The sequence below is a fragment of the Vidua macroura genome, chromosome 8 (genome assembly GCF_024509145.1).
Source record: "Vidua macroura isolate BioBank_ID:100142 chromosome 8, ASM2450914v1, whole genome shotgun sequence".
Taxonomy (NCBI): Eukaryota; Metazoa; Chordata; class Aves; order Passeriformes; family Viduidae; genus Vidua; species Vidua macroura.
Window position 1 is genome coordinate 25,362,169 of NC_071578.1, and position 20,924 is coordinate 25,383,092.

At 37.2% G+C, this 20,924-nt stretch overlaps 1 protein-coding gene across 3 annotated transcripts in view; it reads left to right on the forward strand.

Annotated features, from left to right (window-relative positions):
• The window catches only part of SH2D4B (SH2 domain containing 4B), a 60,644-nt gene that overhangs the window by 25,569 nt on the left and 14,151 nt on the right, over positions 1 to 20,924 (forward strand). For 2 of the 3 annotated variants that reach the window (XM_053984090.1, XM_053984089.1), the window contains 2 exons: positions 4,924 to 5,131; positions 6,186 to 6,313. In XM_053984090.1, the coding sequence (XP_053840065.1) occupies positions 4,924 to 5,131; positions 6,186 to 6,313 (336 nt within the window). Of the gene's footprint in view, positions 1 to 4,923; positions 5,132 to 6,185; positions 6,314 to 10,722; positions 10,797 to 20,924 lie in introns of those variants that run through there. The other variant, XM_053984091.1, reaches the window with a different exon arrangement.

Below are 20,924 nucleotides of genomic sequence, written 5' to 3' on the forward strand. Positions count from 1 at the left end.
AAAACTCTCTACGACTCAGCTTTTCTAAATAATAAATAAATGCATGAATGCATAAGAGAGTTACAAGCAGATGTAATATTTACATTTTTTTGCCACTACAAACCTGCAGTGGAGACCATATTGTCTTTTAGGAACAATGCCAGGCTCCTTTGGGTCTTACCTTCTTGAAGTGAGCCCCTACCTATTCCACAGAGACAGGGCTCAGTGCTGCAGGGGAACAGTAGTGCTAGAGCAGGTATTGGGGAGAGGAATGTAGCAATGATATTGATGACACTACTAATTAGTTTAGTAGATGGAATTCAGAATGTGATGGGGATTCATCTCTCCTCATCACATTATCCCTCAGCTGTTTATTGCCAAGGCAATAAGCAAAGTGGTGCAAATATTAGTTTCTGTTGTTCAGTTCAGTTTGCTTCTGCTGTTTGCCAAAAAACAATAATGGCCCATAGAACTACTGTGTTAACTGAAATACATCATTTTAGGGCTTTCAATATACTAAATAACAAATGTAGAATAACTTGGGAAATCAGTACTAAAAGGGAAAAATGGTGTTGTAAAAGCAATTACACACCGATTTAATATAAAAGATATGTATTGGGGTATTTCAGAAGGCAGTTGTAAGTTAGTAAGTCAAGCAGGGATATTGGTTGGCAAGTGAAAAGATGAATATTCAGAGAGTCTACTGTTCAAAATGCTTATTTTTGAAACTGAAAAACAAAACAAAGCTCGGATAGCAGAAGGTACATATTCTCCTTAGTTTTGGATGTTTCTGTGTGCTGTCCCATTTTTAGGTTTCTAATTTATTTAAGTGTGACCTGTCTTGAGAAAGCAAAAAAAAAAAAAAAAGAATCTGTGAAACAAGATATAAAAAGCTGTAGCACAAATATTCATCTGATTGAATATTTTAAAAGACATTCTGTTAATACACTTACAAAGCCCTGCAAACTGCAAAAGGCAGGGAAGTGCTCAGATACCATCTGACCAGCTTTATTCATCTCCAGAACAAAATTATTCCAGTAAAAATGAAGACAGAGATGAGTGAGTTGATCTATTCTTTTGCCTTTCCCCAAGCACCTACTTTTGGTCTCTCTTGGAAGAAGGATACCAGGCTGACTCATTATAGCTTCTTTTATATTGTTGTATTTTTATGTTCTTCTACAAATGTGTCTATGAATTTATTTTTACCTGACTTTTAAAGGAATGCATTGGGTATTTATGTATTTTAAAGTGAATGTTCCTCAGTTTAGCTATGCATTAACTAAGCAAGTGCTCAACCTTGCATATATGTGCCCTCTGAACTCCAACAGGTCTCACAGTGCATTGTTGAATAGAAATGAGATTATTCACGTGCTTTCAGATAAAATTGCTGAACTGAAGCTGTATTGAAGAGCATTTGTGGGAAGTTATATTTTCTACTTAGGAAAGGGCAAAAACACTGAGTGATTTGTATGTGCACTTCAGAAAATCTGAAGATTGAATTTTATGTATTAGTTAGTAATTTTTAATAGCTCATAAACAAGCTTCCAAAAATTTTTAACAAGGAGAAAGCTTAAACAAAAAATTTTAAAATTATGATGGATATTCATAGCATATGTTTGGGTTTTTTTAGCTTTCACATATCTGACTGTAAATCAAAAATAGATTGATTTAGAAAATAGATTATAGAAAATTAAGAGGTCTTAGTCTTTCACAAATTATTTTGCCAAGTTCAGCTGCAGCGCAGCATGAATTAATCCTCATCTATATCAAAAGATTTGGTCCTAGAACTTTGCCAGGACTGCTAATAGGGATTTCTCAATCCTAAGAAAATATAGAAGAAAAAAGGCACCTTAGGTTAGTATAGAGAAAGCATAGATTCTCATAAACTGTTCATGGAAAACAGGGTGAACCCAAGCCAACCCTTGGAGGACACAAAGAGAGCCCCTGCATACCCAGCTTTGTGGTTTGCTCTTTGTTGTTAAGAGGATGTTCATGTTGCATGTCACAGAGACATGTTTGAACTATTCATTTCTAATAATGACAACCAGATAATGATGGCAGTATGGACCAGTCTTGGATGTGTTTTCCAGTTTTCCGGGAGGGCTCGGTCACCCATTTTTGGCCTGCTGTGCTGAGGCTGCAATCACAATGGTACACACCTCTCTGAGCAGCTCAGGCATTTCTACACGAGCTCCAGTTCCAGGAGGGCAGAAATGTCTTCATTTTATGAGCACTGGAGGATGTACCTGTTGTTGGTACAACCAAGACAAGAAGAGAAAACCAGTCTTGGAGCTGGTCTTACAGGACCTGGCTCAACTGTAGATCTCCCATGGGCTTGGCAAATTCCTGATTTCCCCACCTTACATTATTCCATGAAATAAAAGAAAGATGTAAGAGTATGTAAATTATTATTTGTAGTAATTCTTTATGCTAGACATATGGATCTGTTATGGTGATTTGGAGCTTTTAGGGTTTTTTCCCAGATATCTAATCTCCCCACTGAGAATACTGACTAACTACACTACTAGTGTTTTTCATAGGAGTCATGCCAGAAGTAAATTTACTGTAAAAGGATAGCCAGCTAAGGAAATGAATCTGTTTCTACTTAAGTCAGTACTAGAAGTCCTGACTACTTGTGCTTTCTTGTTACCAGGTGATGATATGTCTTAAAATACAAGTAATATAGGATTTTGGCTTCTTCTATCTTAAAATATTTGTGCTAGACTTGATGCAGACATAAAGTTCTCCCTCCTAGTGAGATGGTTCAAAGCCATAAAGAAAAATACAAATAGTAATGAAATTCTATTGTAAGAAAAACCTTCTACAAAAATACATCCAGATTTATCTTCAGATTCTAAGTGACTTTCTCAAGATAGATAAATTTGTGGGAAGTGTCAGTATGGGAGGATGGTTCATGTGGTATATATCATTTTGTCTGGGGTGTAGTGAAAAACTTTTCTGTAGATTCCTGACTGTGATGGCTTTATCCCCAGTACTATTTCTAGTCACCAAACATGGATATTGATGCCAGTGACTTTGATTATTTGCTCAAAAAGCCCCTTGACCAACCAGAGATTAAAGGAAACTTAGGATAACCTAGGAACACAGGTCCACAGCTGAAGCTCAACTAGACAACTTCTAAAGGTAGAGGTAGACAGTCTGCCCTCAATCTGAATACTGTGATGGTGACAAAGAGTTAAGGGTTTCTAGATGTCTTGCTAAGTTGCATCACACTTATCTTCCTTGCAGTCTCTCCTTGTGCTGTAAGCACAAAGTTCATCTTTATAGTGACCATTACCGAGTGGCTTTATAAGGGATAAATCGCAGAAATACTGGAGCCATTGAAGCACTATATGTAAATGACATTATCTACCCTTAAAAATAATGATCTCTAAGATAAATAGTGAAGTCGGTTACTTGTATTTCCTGTGCTGTGCATTTGTTTGTTACTGTGTTTAGCCAAAACTTCAGGGTATGTAATTAAGTGAAACTGAAATCCTGCCAATTGTATACATGTGAAGCATCTATGACTCGTTTATTATGCGATCTTGATGAGCTTTTAGTCCTGCATATCTTTCTACTTAGGATAATATTATATAATTCCAAGCTTAAAGGTCTTTTCCCTTTCCCTCATTTGCCCACAAGGTTTTATTTAATTTCATTTGGCTTTGAGTGCTTTTATTTCTTGATTCCATTAAACAGTCTTAGAATTTGGGAGTTAAATCCAGTTATACTTCTGCTTACTTTAAATTGGGAGTGTAAACCAGAGGGATGCAAGCAGACTAATGAAATGCAGCTATCTGGTATTATATCATGCATTCCTAGTCACAGGTACAGTCACGGGGGAGTAAGAAATGGAGTTTTCACTTTATGAACTGGGTATGATCTAAGCCAGGATAGTCATGGTAGGATTGATAATTGCTACTGGAGGCCATAGCTAGCTTCTTTAATATTTGCTTCACTGCATGTTAAAGGTTTGTTTTGCACTGGAATAATTTGCCTGCCTGCAGTTATTTGGACTCAAAAACATCATCCAAATGGGGCTTGAGGCACCAGAAAAGAACTGATAGATGACAAATATTTACAGTAGAATTCTTAAGTTATACCATGTCAAAGACAGAATTGTTGGAATATTAACTTTAAAATGAGGAAGCTTTAGTGAAAGATGTCTGAGCCACAGTGGCCAGAGCAGCAGTCTCATTTCAGGTTACAGAAATAGGTAACTACTTGGTCAGTGCCATGGTCAGATGTGTATTAAATCTTCCAGTACAAGTTCTGGTTCTCCATATACAATTTCAGAGACTGAAGTGTGAGGCAGCCCCATCCATAGCATCAACATACCCTTCCCAATGGCTGTTAATTTATCCATTGTTACTGAAACCATTTTTAGACTGTGAATTTCAAGTTGGAAATGTCTGTGACTATAAGTACCATGACAAAGATAGCATATGCCTTTCTGAAAGCAAACAGCACTGACAAAGTGCAACCTACGTGTCAGTTTTTGTAATGGTAAATTTTGGGAGTTGACTCTTCAATTCTAGTTACGTTCATAGTGGCCAAGAACACTGCTAGACACAGACTTAATTTAAAGCAGTAATTAACAGCCTTTCTTGAAACATAGAACTTGGTGCACTTCCAGGGGAAAAGATGTCCCCAAGCAGAATTTCTCTTATTACAGCCAAAAGAAGTGTCAGATTTAGTCACAATATGTAGAGGCTCAGTTATTGCCAGTAGTGGTCAGATCATTGATAATTTGAGTCGTCTTCTAGAAGTGGGCCTGTGTGTGAAGCATCAGGGAAGCCATCCAGTTATCTGCCTTCTGTCACAATTTATACATTCTTAAAATCAGCTCATGTAGGAATAAGGGCACTAAGCTGCTCTGTAAGCAGAGGGCTAAGTGGCTGTTTGAATTTCTAAATCTCTCCTCCTGTTCATTCGGCCCAGTGCGCCGCTCCAAGGCTGCTGATGAGGAGAGGAGCCACAAAGCGCGCAGGGCACGGGACGAATACCGACGGCAGTCCCTGCGTGCAATCCAGAAGGGAAGAGTGGCTGGCCTGAGTCATTTGTTCCAGGGGACAAACCTGAGCAATGATCAGGAGATCAAACTGAACAACAGCAGTGCGAGTCCTTTGCTGTCTCCTGCAGCGTCCAGGTTGGTTTGTGCTGGAGTGGTTTTGAAAGAGTTTTCTCTTGGATTGCTCCCTCTCCAATCCCCACCATTTCAACAAGCAATTCTTCATGTTTTGGGAGTCCTCAGTCTTGCTATTTCCTGATGATCAGAAAAAAGAATGTTTAAAGGAAAAGAAAAACACATTTAATGCAAACTAAATGTCATTTATCTTCAGGCTGATTTCTTAGAATTCACACAGAGATGACTCCTTGAGAAGACAGCATGAGATCAGTATGTGAGGCTGAAGTTCAAATGGACAAATTCTTAGGCAAGTCCTAAGCGTCAAGCCTAAAATTGCCTGAACTGCCTGCTGCCTAACAGCTTTTTTTTTTTTTTTTCTTAAACAAAGAGCAGTCCTAAGTTTCAGAGGCTTTTAGTTTTTTCTGGCTTTTTTTTCAGGCAAAACCAAGTATCTTTGGTATTTATTAATCTTTCCTTTGATTATTTAGGGAGCACAATTAATCACAGGAGAGGAGAAGAATTCAGACTGGAGGATAATTCCTACTAACTAAAACACATAGAAAGTAGTAGAAAGAGTAAGGCAGGCTGTCAAGTAGAGAATGCAAAGGAAACATAAAAGTTTAAACTAAACATTCCCTATATGGTGCTCAGTGGTTCTTGTTTGGAGACATAGTGTATTATAGCTGATACTGATTTAGAGGTTTTTTGCCAGTAAAAAGGAATATACTCAAGAAAAAAGAATTGCTTGTCAATATTTACATGGGAATAAAAATGAGGTGGAAAAGGAAAGCTGACTGAAATGTCCATTGTGGTAAATTATTTTTTCAATTCAAGTTCTGTAAGAAAATGTTTAAGGTGCCACTGCAAATATAAAAATCACACTACTGTAATTTCCATAAAAACACAAAGTAAATTTAACAAATTTTAAAAAGTTAAAGTTGTTCAGTGGGTTGTACTGAGCAGAAGTTGTGCTGACCATTTTGCAGCTGTATGTTTTGTAAATATGTAAAAAGAGGCTATTATTTATGCTGTCCCTTGTTTTCATACACTGCTGATGCTCTGTCTCTGCGTGCAGTAACATCTGGGAGCGCCCTTCCCGGCCCTTCTCCCGAGACGTCATCATTCGCTGGTTCAAGGAGGAGCAGATCCCTCGGCGGGCTGGCTTTGAGAGGAACACCAACAGGATTGCTCAGTGGTTCCATGGTAATTCCCCGATCTCTCACTTCGTGTATAACACAGCTGTGAGCATTCGCTCAGGAAATTAATTTGCCAGCTTCCGTCCCAAAACCAAAGCCTATTGACATGGTGAAACTGAGTTCCTGTTAAAACAAGACTCTTGCAGCTTTCCTACTATTAGCATATGATTTCCTCATTTTCTTTTTACTAATTAACTAGACTAATTTGGGACTCATATCACCAAAGTTTTTTTCAAGACTATTTTGGCCAAAACATATTTGCTGCAAATTAGCAAGTCAAGCAAAAGTAGTGAGACCAAGAATAGGGTGAGAGGTGCTCCAAAATTAAGTGTCAAATAGAGGCACAGTGATATGGTATGTGGATGAGTGACATTCAAGTTTTGATTTACCTGATTTGCAAGAATGACTTGAATTCATATCTTTTTAATCATTGTCTTACTTTATTTCATAAATTGGGGAAGCATTTTTTTATTTCTTGCTTTCTTTTGCAAACAAAAATTATTTTTTTTTCTTCAAAAATAATTGAGAGTGCATAATTTTAGGCAGTTTTCCTGAGATGGGACATGTGCAAATCCAAAATTTGCACAGTCTTATCTGCTGGAGTTCCTAGCATCTCTGAGATTTTTGCTTTGTATAACATTTGCAATGCAACTGAATCTTTGATATATAATTCACAGGTAAGATGTTTTGTATTCATAGGTACTAGCAATGATCTTTATATTCCCTATTCTTAGACATTAAAAAAAAAAAAAAAACCAGTTCTGGTTTAATAGCTGACATAATTGAGGGACCAATAAGACTTTAAAGTTAAATCTTTTTTTTTTTTTTCCATTGCTGCTTTTGATGAGTCTATTGCTTTGCTCAAAGCACTAAGCTGACCCTCATCTGATTCATGATTCTCTTAGGCTAAGATGAAGATGTGTGGGCATTCTGAAGTGAGTCAGGCAAGGAAGACTTCTGAATAAGTTTAGTGTTTCATATATTGCAGATTTCTGTTTATGATACACAAATCCTTATGTGTTTAAAGACATCAACAAGCTGCTATTTTCATTGGCTTAATTGGTCAAAGACACTGAAGTCAGTCATGTATAGCTTGTAAGTTCTAAATACTTCCATTTCTTACGAACAGTGATGCAGACAGTGTTTGTTTCCTTAGGGAAGACATTTGGTGTGGTTGCTTTCTGAGAGACAAACTGATTAAAATTTCATTTGTGGACATTTGCCAGACGTGCTTCCAACCAGGATCTTTCTGTATGATCCAATGATAAATGTTTTTCCTGTGTGTGGGAAGGTCACATCCTTATAAATTCATGTGAGGAATTACAAACATAATTTATGCTAAAAGTTAAGGAGGTATCTGGGCTTGAGCCAATGCATGTGCAGTCTTTCCACTAATTTTGGTGACTTTTGGATTAGTTTGTAAATCACTGAAAGAATTGAGACATTCATGATCATTCTTTAATTTCCCAAGTCATGCTCTTCATATCTTGAGAAACTGAATGCAATGACTTATAAAAGTGAGCAAAGTACCTATTTTTTCCTTCTCTCACCCAAAGAGCCTGACAAAGACACCCAGCCTAAACCTCAGTGGTTTTCTTTGCAGGGACTCCTGTGAGTGCTGTTTTGGTACCTATTTGCTGCATGAGTTGTTTTGGCTTTTGCAGCTCTGGTCAGATTAATTGTTACAATTGTAAATTGTGAACAACTCAGCTGCCTTGTAACTCTTCTGCAGTGGTGGAATCTAAAGAGGTTATTGCAGGCGCAATAATTAGTGTTTGGTAGTGTTGTCTGGTGTCTGTGTTACAGTTTGTAATGGACACAAACTCTGAGGAAAACCAAACAGAATCACAGATTCTGAGGTGGAAGGGACCCACAAGGATTATCGAGTCTGACTCCTGGGCCTCCTGCTATTTTGTATTGTATTCAGGGAACCAGGATACATTATGAATTATTTTTGTCTATGAACAAATATACAGCAGAATATATTTGACTTGTATAAGAAATTGGCACAAATGAAAGCCATTCTGCAAAGCCCAGAATTACAGCTGTCAACTCGAACCACTGGGTCACCTCAAGCATCTCTCACAACAGGTATAATTAGATCCTTCACATCCTTAAGCAACTTCTGTATTTTACTATATCAGTTTTGGACCATAAAATGGGAGTTTAATATTCTGCCTCACGTTAAGGGTTTTTTGAACGCCATAAACTAAGAGGGCTATTGCAGCAGTATTGAAAAAGTAGATACCAGTTTATTACAGAATTACATGTTTTTGCCAGGGTCAGTAGAGCTTGGCTTGCCTGCTTTGACTGTCAGGCTGTTCAGCTTTCTAGCTGAAGTTAAGCATTAGCTGATTCACTGTCTTCAAATTGTAGTGTGGACATATAACTTATTCTAGTTATGCAGAGATGAAGCTTTGAGACATGTGTGTAGCTAAAGTAGCAAAGTACAAATCATAATGCAAATGTCTTTATCCTCATATATTTGGCTTATTTTGCACTTTAAGTCATCAAAACAATCTGGATTCCATTTAAGAATACACATTGTCTGGGGCATTTTCATGGTACATGAAACACGGTAACACATATGGCATGCTTAATGTACCTGAAGTTTTCCTTTTGTCTTCATTTGAAGAATCACTACAAAGTGTTTCATTTGAAGCAGGGTAGTAAAATCTGTACAACAAAAGATCTTTCAAATCAGAACATTCCTTTCTTTAGTCACAAAAAGTTACTTAAATAAATATCAGCTTCAACTTCATCCATCTCTATTTGTCTCTTGAAATTATCATCAGTTATCTAAATTCCAGCTGATGTTTTTTAGCTTATTTGAAGTAGGCTTTACTGTTTTCTTCATTAAAAAAATTGACATGTTAAGGATACAAATTGTAACATATAGCTGAATCCTGGATGTAAATTCAATTATTTTTTGCTCTGTTTGAATGATAGATCCCTGCCAAAACTCAGTTCATTTGCTCTTTCAATCTAGAATGATTTTCTTAAGTTTGCAAAGAAAAATGAATTACATACCCATTTTCAAATGTTTTATATAAATTAAACCCAACTTTAATTCTGTCCTAAATCATAAAGTTATGATATGATCTTTACTACATTTGGGTTGTGAAGCAATGAACCTTTTTTTTTAAAGCACCTTATGCCCACTTTGTGGTCACAGTGCTCAATGCTCAATTCTCAAACAGTTAAAAAGAAGAATCATCATAGCTAGTGATTAAAGTCAGGACTATCTTGGGATTTAATGTAATCAGTGTCTACTTATTTTGTATTGTCTAATAGTTGCCTTAGGTTTGAGTGAAAAGAAATATTATTTAATTTTTTTGACTATGAAAACTAAGAAATTGGTCTAAATTTAATTAAAGGTAAATTCTGTACAGTGTGATAACCAGAAAGTTAATAATTTTATTCTGATTTCCTACCTGCTAACTGATGAGTATAAGCATATGAATCAAACTCTTATGGGCATCCTAATGCTGTATCAAGTTGTATGAAAGGTTTAGGTTAATTTGAATGAAGAGCATTATTTGCCACAATCCCAGTTGCTGATATGCTTTGATAGCAGGAAAGTAAATTGGTGTTTAGGATGGGAGAGCTGTCTCTCAAACAGGAAAGGGGGATTCATTCCTTTTTTACCAAGTTTAGCTTTGAACTGGATTTTTCTTTTCAAACCCCTGTGGGACCCATGCCAAATAAAGGGGAAGTTATCAGTGTTCCCTGTAGGTTGAAGAGTTCTGCCAAACTATCACAGGCATTAGCAAATTGCAGATTTCGGTTCATTGCAGGCATAAGACACATACGGATAGAATTCCGTATGGCAACAAAACTAAAGACCCTTCCTCCCCTAAGGATTTAACAAAATGTTGCTGGTGGCTGAAATATGTATTATTTCCATATGTGCTCTTTCATTTGTCCTTTAACCTTTCTAACCTTTCTTTTGTGCTTGCAATCTCTTTCAGCACTTTTTTTTCCCCATTCCAATTACTTTGTCAGCTGTTATTTTTGATAGTTTTGATATTTTTAACTTCAGATGTTAGACTGTTCACCCTTACATACTTTGATCTACATTTGGTTATTTTCTATTCAGAATATAGGGGTGTTGGTCTTTGCAGAGGGTGTTGATCTTGAAATATTTCCCCAGCTTTAGTTGAGAGCAATGTTTTATGAGTGCTTCTGTTTATACACAATATAACAGGGATCTCTCAGGTATGTAGTGAGAATAGTACAGAATTTATTCATTGCCTGTCTGTGGGTGGCTGTGAGCTTGTTTGCCAAGCATCTGCTGCAGCACTATCATATCTCCACTTGCCTTCAGGTTAAAAGGAAAGTTCAGAGGCTGATACCACAGATCTGGAAACATGACGTAGTTGCCCTAAAGGCTGTACCTTTAATATGTAATTGCAGGCGAATGGGTGCTACTGTGGAGAACCTTTCACCAGGGGGAGTCAGAGTGGTGGAGCAATTAAGGGAGTGGGGAGCTGTGGAGGAGCTGATCAGAGAAGATCTAAGGATGGATTGAAAGACTGCTGAGAGATGCAGAAGCTGAATAATCTCTGAGGTCAAGGGAGCCCAGGGAAGAAAATTTTCAGTTTATCAGGAAAGTGTTGCAAACATGTTTACAGATCAAGGCTACCTCAGATGGCTAATGCTGTTTTCAGGAAGAAACTTGTTTTCAAGAGGAAAATCTAGAGCACCAGAAGAGTGATAATGGTTCTGCAAATCAAGTGTTCTCAGTAAAGGAGATATTTTTGAAAGTCTATTCATTGAGTCCTTGAACAACAGCAAGGGCACTGGGCACATTCACATAGCTGAACTGTGGGAAATATAACATATGGCTTGTATTGTAATATTTTTAAGGGACACAGAAATGGCAGTGTTTTGTTTGAAAAACATCTAACAGTGAATAAAGTTTGCTACTTTGAGCACAAAAGCATGCTTTTTCTTCTGCTCTTGAAGTTTTCTTCTGCTCTTCCAGTTTTTCAATACGTGCATTTTAGGAAAATGTAAAGCAAGTGTTGTAAATCTAGAAGAAGTACAGTCTCTTGATATTAATGATCTATTTTCTAATTGACTGCTTTATCATTATTAAGGTTTTACATCTATTTGAAAAAGCGTGCATATAGACTATCTGCTTAAGTAAACTGAGCCCTAGGGGTCTGAGATTTTTTCTCTTCTAGAATTGTAGCTGATGATAAAAAGATACAAAGTTTGTTAAACATCTCCTGAATTCACTGCGAGCTTTTCACTGTCTTCCACAGGTCTAAAGGATGCAAAAAAATAGCTATGTGTAAGGCTTAGTATCTAAAATGTTCCGTGGCTGGGAAACATCGGGAATGGAATCAGAGAATTCCTGACTCAAATGAAAATTGTGACTATCAATGTACCTGTTGCACACATTTGCAGGACAGATCCAGTTCTCTAATTTATGCAAGTAATGAAGAAGGGGAAGTGAGATTAAAAAAAAGGGGTTACAGAATATAAAAATTTATTTTGAACCATTGTCTGGGAAAGATTAAAGATAAAGGATACTTTCAAGATGACAGATTTAGAAAAGATTATGTCTTACTTCATTTATTAAAAAGGTAGAGTTCTCTGTTCTCTGCCAGTCAGTTCTCAGAGAAGGATGGACACAGTTGTGATCAGCAGTTCAAATATCTGTAGGCTTTGTGGCTTGTGGCTGCTGCAGGGATACAGCCAAGTCAACACAGGCTGCCAAATATTGCCACCTGGTTGATTTTGTGCAAAACAAGTAATGCCACAGTCAATTAGTATCAATCAGCATCCCCAGTCTGTGTGGTTTTCTCGGAAAACTCAGATAGGAATTGAAGTTACCTTTGTTGGGAATCTTGGCAGGAAGAACAGATATGGAATAAGTTTGGACACCAAATTACACTCTCATCACCTAATGCTACATTAGAAAACATGTTGAGAAGGCCTGAGTGGGAAGGCATGCTCAGCTGTCACCTCTGTTGTCCCCATCCTGTGGTTACACAGAGCACAGGAGTTTCCAAGGCTGCTTAGTCCTGTGCTTTCCCCCGCTGCTGAATTGAGGCACAGAATGTCTCAGAGGTGCTGCAAGATGAATGAGAGCCCTCTGGTGTATGATACAGAGGGGTTGCTAAACCCTCCGTGGGGCTGGAAAATCTGTCTTGCATTTGAAGGACTGAGGATTGGCTCACCTTGGGTTTGTACCTTTGCCTTTAAATAGTAACACTATTGTAATTTTACTTCAGAATTATTATAAAGCTGTAATTTTTATAACCTACACATACAGGTTTTAATGCAGCACCAGACATGAACCAGTTTGTCCTTGCAGTTTTATATATATCCTTTATATGGGTGGATATGAGCATGAGAGCTCTTATTAGACCCATGATAATTTCTTTTACTTCCTGTGAGATGGAACATTCTTTTTCTGTATTTTCTGAACATATTCTTATCAAACATTTGCTGGATATTCTGATAGTATTTTTCAAAGAGCACACAGTATTTGGAGTTAGGTGTTGAGGTCCTATGGTGGATTCTGGTACTTGATTATTTTTGTCCTAAGTCAGACCCATAACATGAAAAAATCCAAATGCTTCCTCAGCTTCAATTCAGCTCTCAGCTTCTTCTTTAAGAAATGAGAGGTGTTTTTCTGTTTTCTCAGACATAAGATGATCCTTTACCCACTAATTCATTCCACTTAGGTCATAATGATTGTTTCAGTCTGTCAGTTCTTTTGAAGGCTTTGGAATTGTTTTTCTTACACCATTAGAGTTCCAAAGTGTCTACGCAGACAGGTTATTAGCAAACAAAATAAATGTTTTAGACTCATGGCTCCTCTTGGAAGGGAGCAAAGTATCAAAGTGAGGTAATGTGAGCTGCAACATGCTGCAAAGAGAAAGGAAGCACAAAAGAACAGCAGGGAAATTGTAGAATGAGGCAGTTGAATAATTAATGTAAATAGGCTAATTGCTAATGTGAAATGAGCTTTCTTATTCTTTTACAATACATTGTCCTTCTTGACTGCTTTTTAACTGGAAGCTATATTCTAAAGATTTGGCACATTCTGAGAACAGTGGGCAGCAATTTTTCTTAGCAGGTATGGTAGACATTTAAAATGAGAGATAATAAGGAACATGTGAGCACAAAGGGGAAACAGGTGTGCTAACAGTTTCACTGACACAAACAGGTCAGGTACAGAGTCCAGACAGTGCAGGGTCAGTTGAAAATAATATTTTTTTAAAAAAGAGGCTTTTCAAGTTTGCATCAGGCAGCTCTTTGCATAGTGAAGCATATTGAGCAACTTTTTCAGAGCATTTACTCCCAGGTGAATTTACTGAAAAAATATTGAAAATCAAATTCCTTTACATTTTGAAGACATCTTCCCCTTTCACTTAAAACACTTTTAAGATTTTCTTCTCCATCTGCTACTGTAAGCGCATGCCATTGTGAGCAATTATGATTTTGCTTAGTAAGCCATCATGGTAGCTTACAGTATTTACCTGTATTTTTCACTACAGTTCTGTCTCTATTTTGAGCTGGTCTGTGTGTGAATACATTTCTCTGTTACTGCAGCTCCGTCAGGCTTTATCACATTACATAAAACAAAGAGAGGTGTGTCTGGACAGAAAGCTCTGCAGTTAGTGCTTAGATATGAAGAATCATTTATAAAAACTATGTGATACAAGAGCAAGAGTTATTTGGAAGAAATCATATGTAAAGACATAAAAGTCACATTTTACACAAAATGAGTATTACACACAAGTAAAAAGCCCAGACATCTACAAAGGTTGCTTATAGTAAGACTGGAAGGGATTATGATTATTTGATGGTGACCAAAGCAAATGCAGAAGGCCTTATTCATCTGTCCAGCAGCCTGAATCTGTGCAGTGGTACCCTTTTACAGGTACTGTAGTCTGGTCCTTACCTGCTGGACCATGCTTTCTCCTTCCAGTGGCATTGTGGATGTGTCAGCTGGAGTTTATCCATGCACATTTAGATACCAGTCACTACCAGCACAAGACATTCAGCTCATACTGTGCACCTTTAAGTGCTGTGTCTGTTTGTTTCCTGATCACTCCCTCTAGCATACCACAGGTATCCTGTGCAGAACCTTGTTAGTCCTAGATGAATTGCTCATATCCTGCTTATTGTTAGTCTATATCTAAGTATCTATCAGCCATGCCTGCAGCTCTTGTTCCTCTGCCTGCACACTTACAAAAATATGCTTTCTCTTTCACAAGCTTCTGTATATTTTTACATCAGCTTATGACAGACTGAGTTATATTTATTATTTTATCTATTTAAAGCCCAGCAAACACTTGCAGACTGAGGTCAGTAAATTTCCTTGATTTCCCAGAAGCTGGATGCCTTATTGGTCCTTCTTCTTGCTCTGCTAAGCACTGAACCTGCAGTCCTATTGATCCAGCCTCAAGGGAAAAGATTACAAGTTATTATTTTTCAGCTCCTCTGAGGTAATACTATCTTCCTGCTAAGCAAAGACAACTCTCTCAAACAGGGCACCAGCAGGTATTGTGTGTAGTCATGCAGGGGGGAAAGTGTGGGTCTGAGTGGAAATATGTTGCTGGTTTAGCTTAATTCCAGTTCACCCAGTTAGAAGCAGATCATGACACTTGAACTACTTTCCCTGCAGGAGGTAAACAGTAGGAGATGGTAGAGAAAGAAAGGAAAGAGATTTCTGTGACTGCAGGCAGCTAACCTGTGTATGTCACTGCACTGTGTGCTGCTGGCAGGGAGGCAGAATGGGATGGAGTGAGGGAGACGGAAATTTGCCTTTCCCTTGCAAACATTAAGGGAATGACAGCTTCCTTCCCTTTTCAATTTCAGAAAGGTCAGTTCTTCCTTCTTCTCCTGCCCTTTCAGTGAATGGGATTGTCAAATCACAAACTCACAACTCTTTTGAAGAGGAAAAAACTCCAAAAGAGCCATGCAGGTTGGCACACTGATTGGCATTGGCTCTGACTGCTTCAAACCCTAGCTCTCTATCCAAGATTAACATCCATAATAAAATACACAAGAGTTCTTAATCCACCATGGGGAGGCCTCAGATCTAAATTATTTGTAATTCCATGGGCCATTCTGCCACTGCTGCTACCACTGCTTCTCACAATTAAGCACAGCACGGACCTTTCATGAGTGCATGTGGCTATTATAAATTCATTCCAATATGCTTGGTAAAAGGAATCTTTTTGACTTAAAGTGTGCTATAAACATTTATAGATACTCAATCCAAAGTACAAGAAAGTAGTAGTTCATTAGTCATGGGACAGAGCTCCCTCTCCTATTTTCTCTCTTAACCATGCTACTGTTTACAGGGTGGTGACAGAAGCTTTAAGAACCTAGATGGTGTGAGGAACAAATTATTCTGCACAGTTGCTGTATGAGTTCAGTTCCTTTTATCATGTTTCATTTATGAAATTTAGTGTAAATGAAAGACACTTAATTCCAGACTTTGTATCCAAAAATTAAGTAAAAATCTGTGCCTGCTTCTGTTTATAACTTTTTCAGATGAAAAAGTTGAGATGAAAAGTTGAGATGAAGTTGGTTCCTCCATGGAAGTAATTTCTGTTTCTGAGTAGTGGCTTCAAACCCCTCATTCAGATTATCCTGCTGTGAGTTTGAGCCTAGCTACTAACTCACTCACCTTAGCTCTACTGCTGGTAGGAAATGAGGCAATTTAGCATCTGGTTTTTGGTGGCTTAACTGAGAACTGTGTCAGACCCCAGGGGATGTCCAGAACTGGGTCACTGTCAGAGCTGCACATGGGTACTACACTGCCACTCGTTAGGTGTGAAGTTTTTACTATCCCAATGTTGTTCTCATTTGACTTTCAACAGTGCTTCAGTGTCTGGTTCACTTTATTGAGTGATTAAAGGTAACTTTTCCCCCTGAGGAACACTACAAGAAATCAATGTTCAAGGATGCTGCAAGCAGCTAGAAAGCACTGTAATTAACAAAGATAGCCTAAGGTTCCCAAATCTAGCCAAGTGTGTGAGAAGAAAAATTAGTTATCAATATTATGCCTAGATTTACTTTTCTTTGAGCTAGATAAAGAAGTAGTTTCTTAAGCAGTTACAGAAAATGCTTTGTAGAAATCTATCTGGACCTGCTGTTTTAATTTGAATATGGGAAATTACTCCAGATATACCATGATTTAAATTTGTACCCCTTTTAGCAATAAAAGTTCTAATAATTACTTGATTAAAAAAACATGTAGAATGATTTCTTTTGAGATCAGTGATGTCATCTGGAAGCTTCTCACAGATAAAAATAGATTTCAGATTTCAGATTGCTAATGTACCGAAAAAATAAATGCATTCTTAAACTTTACACAAAAGGAATATATTTAAGGAAAAAAACATTTTCCTTCACCTGAGAGAAAAGCATGTAAAGCAAAGAACACAGTATATTTTCTGCCTAGTTATCTGTGGAAACATTCAGCTGTAAAATTTGAATTTTCCAGGGCTCCATGTCAACTGTGGCTTTTGTTTTTCTCCTCCTTTTGAGTGAGCTCTGCTGACACTGTGATTTACTAGTACACTTGTCATTTAGGTTTATGGGAAATGTGTCTTGACAGCTTCTTCAACACCCTTGAGATTATAGTGTTCTAGGTGAGCTGTAAGATATATGTGCTTTTAAAAACCATTGTGAGCATGTGTATGTGGTAATATAATCAGGGTTTTGTACTTTTTGGCTCTATTCATTTAGTTATAGAAAGGAGAAGAGTTCATCAGTAGTTTTTGATTGTGGGCTGTATTTTTTGTTAAAAACTGATGGCTTCCTTATTAGGTAAAAGCAAACTGAGAATGCATTCCACTGCTTTTTTTCTGTCTAATTCATGGCCTAGAACATTATCAGTAAAGCTTCCTTGCCTTGTACTCACGCATTGCTGTGGTGATTGCAGAGCCAGTTGCACCATGTGACTGCCTTTATCAGCTGGTATCTACTCAGGGTATTCATGAAAGGCTATAAACTCTGGGCCAAATCTGTGGCACTAGTCTAGGTTCTCCCTGAAATAAAGAATTTCACCTGGGAGCATGCAGCAACCCTCAGCTGTGTCATGAGGCACACGGAAACACAACACGTGGAGAAAGGGCCCCAGGATCTAAAAGCCAATCCTTGCTGCTCGAAGTCAAACTAGAGGTCTAAAGAATCTTGTTGGATGCAAGAAGAATCCAAACCTAACTTCCATGTAGTCAGATAAAAAGCATAGATACATCAATACAGATGAGTATCAATATAAGGCCGGTGGGAAACATTAGCAACACCAGCAAGTCAGCAGCTTGTCAGAGACTGTAGTGTAATATTTTTTTACTACCATGTAACTCAATTATCTTCTAGACATTTCACTATCGGTTCATTGGGCAAATGCTTTTACAGTGAGGCCACTGAATTAATGAAGTTTTATTCATAATGCATTCCCTGTGTACTGAATAGCAAATCAATATTAGCATAAATAAAGCAATTTAACCTAACAATCTAGGAGGAAGGCTCCCAAAGAAGGCTCTGAACATTCATAATGCTCAAAAAACATGATCAGCCTGGGTAGCACCTCTCTGTTAATAACCAGTAGAATTACAAAACTTTTCCTACCCGTGTGTATTTTGTGTTACACTATTCAAGACATTTGTTCACAGCAATTTGACATGTGAATAAACCTTACTAAGCATGGGTGTCTGTGGAGAGCTTTGCGTTCCAGTTTACACACAAGCAGATTTTGAATATCTAAGAGTCATTACTCATGTCAACTTTTTTTTTTTTGCTCTTTCATTGAAGTCATTGTGAAGCTTCTTTGTTTTAGGTGGAACTTAAGATTAATTGCCTTTATTTATGGAAAGTAATTGAAGTATTCATTCAGAGATGCATCATACAGAAAATTATTTGAATCCATCTGCTAGTCTAAAGCCAATGCAGTTGTCTTCCTCTAACACTAACATGGTAAATTTTCTTCAGTGTTCTAAAATGTGCTTTCATTCAGTACGTCTCATTTATTTTTTTAAGATTTTTCCTAAATAGGACTAAGATATATATCCTGTTTGCCTGAAGCTATAGTCTATATTTTGGTTGTGTTGTTACATCCAAGTAAAACATTTGAAACCTCTAATAAAGACAGTAAGTTCAGTTTCGAAGTCCAAATTTGAAGTGTTGGGATTTATCTTAATTCAACAAATTCATGAAAAACTGGAATATGTATTCAAAATATTCTTAAACATTCTTTGTTTTTAAAATGAAAACATTCTATTTTACTTTTATACAAGACATATTGAAAAGCTTTATAACAATGTTAAGTAGGAAAGAATGCCTAAGAATTACCTTTTTCTAAAATTATTTTCCTATTTTTCTAGAGATAAGCTTTAGAAAGTGGCACTGTTGTTTTTCTCTGAGATTTAACCACTAAGAATTGCAGGCTTTTTATAATTTGGCTCATGACTGAATGCACTATTTTTCCCTCCAGTTTTTGGTTGTTGGTTTTTTTGTTTTTACTTTTTGTGTGTGTTGTGTGGGTGGGTTTTTGTTTTTTTTTGGTGGGTTTTTTTAATGCTTTGTGGAGATGATCTGATAAAGGCAGGGATACTCATAAAATGTAGTGTTATAGATACATCTGCTTTGTTTTTGTTTGCCTTTTTATAGTTTGTGTCATGCAGCCACCATGATTTCACAATATTCTTGTCTATTTTTCTGCTTTTCATTTGGCTTGATGAAATTTGTCAGTAGCTTCCTATTACCTAAGCAATTAATTGCTTTTCTGCATTTAGTAAATGCAGTACTCTCTTTCCTAGCCATTTACAGCTATGGCAATAGTGGCACAGGGAACTGCACTAGGACTTAAATTTGCTGTCTTGTTAATTTTGATAGAAAATCAGAGTATGTTATAATTCTAAGTAATTTATTGCTATTATTACTAGAAAGCTTTTTGGTAGCTGATTATCTCAGTCCAGTCTGTGTGGACATGGGCCTGATTTTTAAATTCTTCTTTATTTTCTGTACTTAATTACATGATGGAAAAATGGGTATAATGGGTCGAAACCTGCCTCAGAATAAATGGCTGCACAGTAAACAAGGCAAAGTCTAATCAGGCCCTCACTGGTTTGCCAGAGTTTATGCTGATTTATTATATAATTTATTCAGGATAATATCAACCACAGTGTAGATATTATGAAATCCACTGGTGCTGAATTAAATCCCGTTTTCCTCTGCAAGTGGTATACTCATGATAGAGCATGCAGATGGTGGGGTAATGTCCTGCTTTTGGCTGGGATGGAGTTCATTTTTTCTTAGCCCACAGCAGCCTTTTTAAATGAATGCTCATTATTTATTGTCTCTTCTATACATCTGTAAATGTGGCATTGTTTTAGAGAAGGTTACACAAAGGAGCCAGTCTGCATTGCAAACTTAAATGTTTGTGTGCCTAAGCAGCCAAATATTCACAATTCACAAGTATCAAAACTAATTTATGTATCAATACTGAAAGACTGTTAATGAGAAAATATATATTTGGTGTTAGAATATAGTATTTTTCTTATGTCAAAGTTATTTGAAGACAAAAAGAAGCATCTTACTTGTTAAAAAATATCAATATATTAAATGTGTAGTGCAGAAGCAGAACCTGGTGCTAACATAAGTAAATATATATGTATATCCATTAGAATTTTAATTTTTAAAATAGTGATTATGGATTTACATGTCTGTAAAATATTCCACACTTCAGTCAGTAATGCTTATTTCAGAGATAGGAAAGTATGTAGCTATTTTAAAGGACTGCAGAGTTGAAGTTTTGTGCTTGAATTGTCTTTCTTGTTGAGATTAAACACCTATAGATTTGCAAGTACAAGTATTTCTTCTGACACTGTTTTTAAAAGAAAATCCTGATGGTTAAATGTGCCTATAGGCTTGAGAGAAGGAAGATGCTGCAAGTAAATAAAAATCTAAGGAGGCATGTTTTTTTCCAAAACAATCCCCAAGACTGACAGAAGTTTTAACACTTGCAGTTTTTCACCCTTGTCTTCCACTTGCAGTGGGAAATGGTAACATTTCCATGCTCTGAGTGAGCAGTGGGTCGAGTTCCAAATGCAGCTTGCACAGCAAGTCAGGGAACTGGCACTCACTTCTCATTGTGATGCCTTCAGTGGGTGAAGTGTTCAGCGACTGCTGTTTTTGAATTGTAAATAATTTCTGCTTTTATATATTTCTTTAAATTAGTTTTCAAAGGAGCCTTTGATTCCAGAAAGAATTACTCCCAGCTTCACAAACTTTCCTCAGTCTCTGTGTATTCAGAACTGTGCTCCCTACAGCAACTGCCCATGAGCCAGTGCTGGGCTCTGAGATCTCTGCAGGAAGGTCATCCCAGCCAAGGGTCCTTAGCAGCAGTGCTGTTCCATGCACGGTTCTTGCCTTTGGTCCATGTGTTCCCCCTGGAGTGTCACCAGGCAGTGTTGCCTTGGAATGACATGTACAAAGCCAGGAAGGTTCTAAGAGACTACTTTGCCTTTTTGCAGAAATCCAAAGTAAACAAGAATCTCACTGTGGGCTTTGTTGTGTTTTGTGCAATTGGTTTGGTAAAAGCTCAGTCTTTCATGCTCATGTCTGTCTCCCCCTCAGAA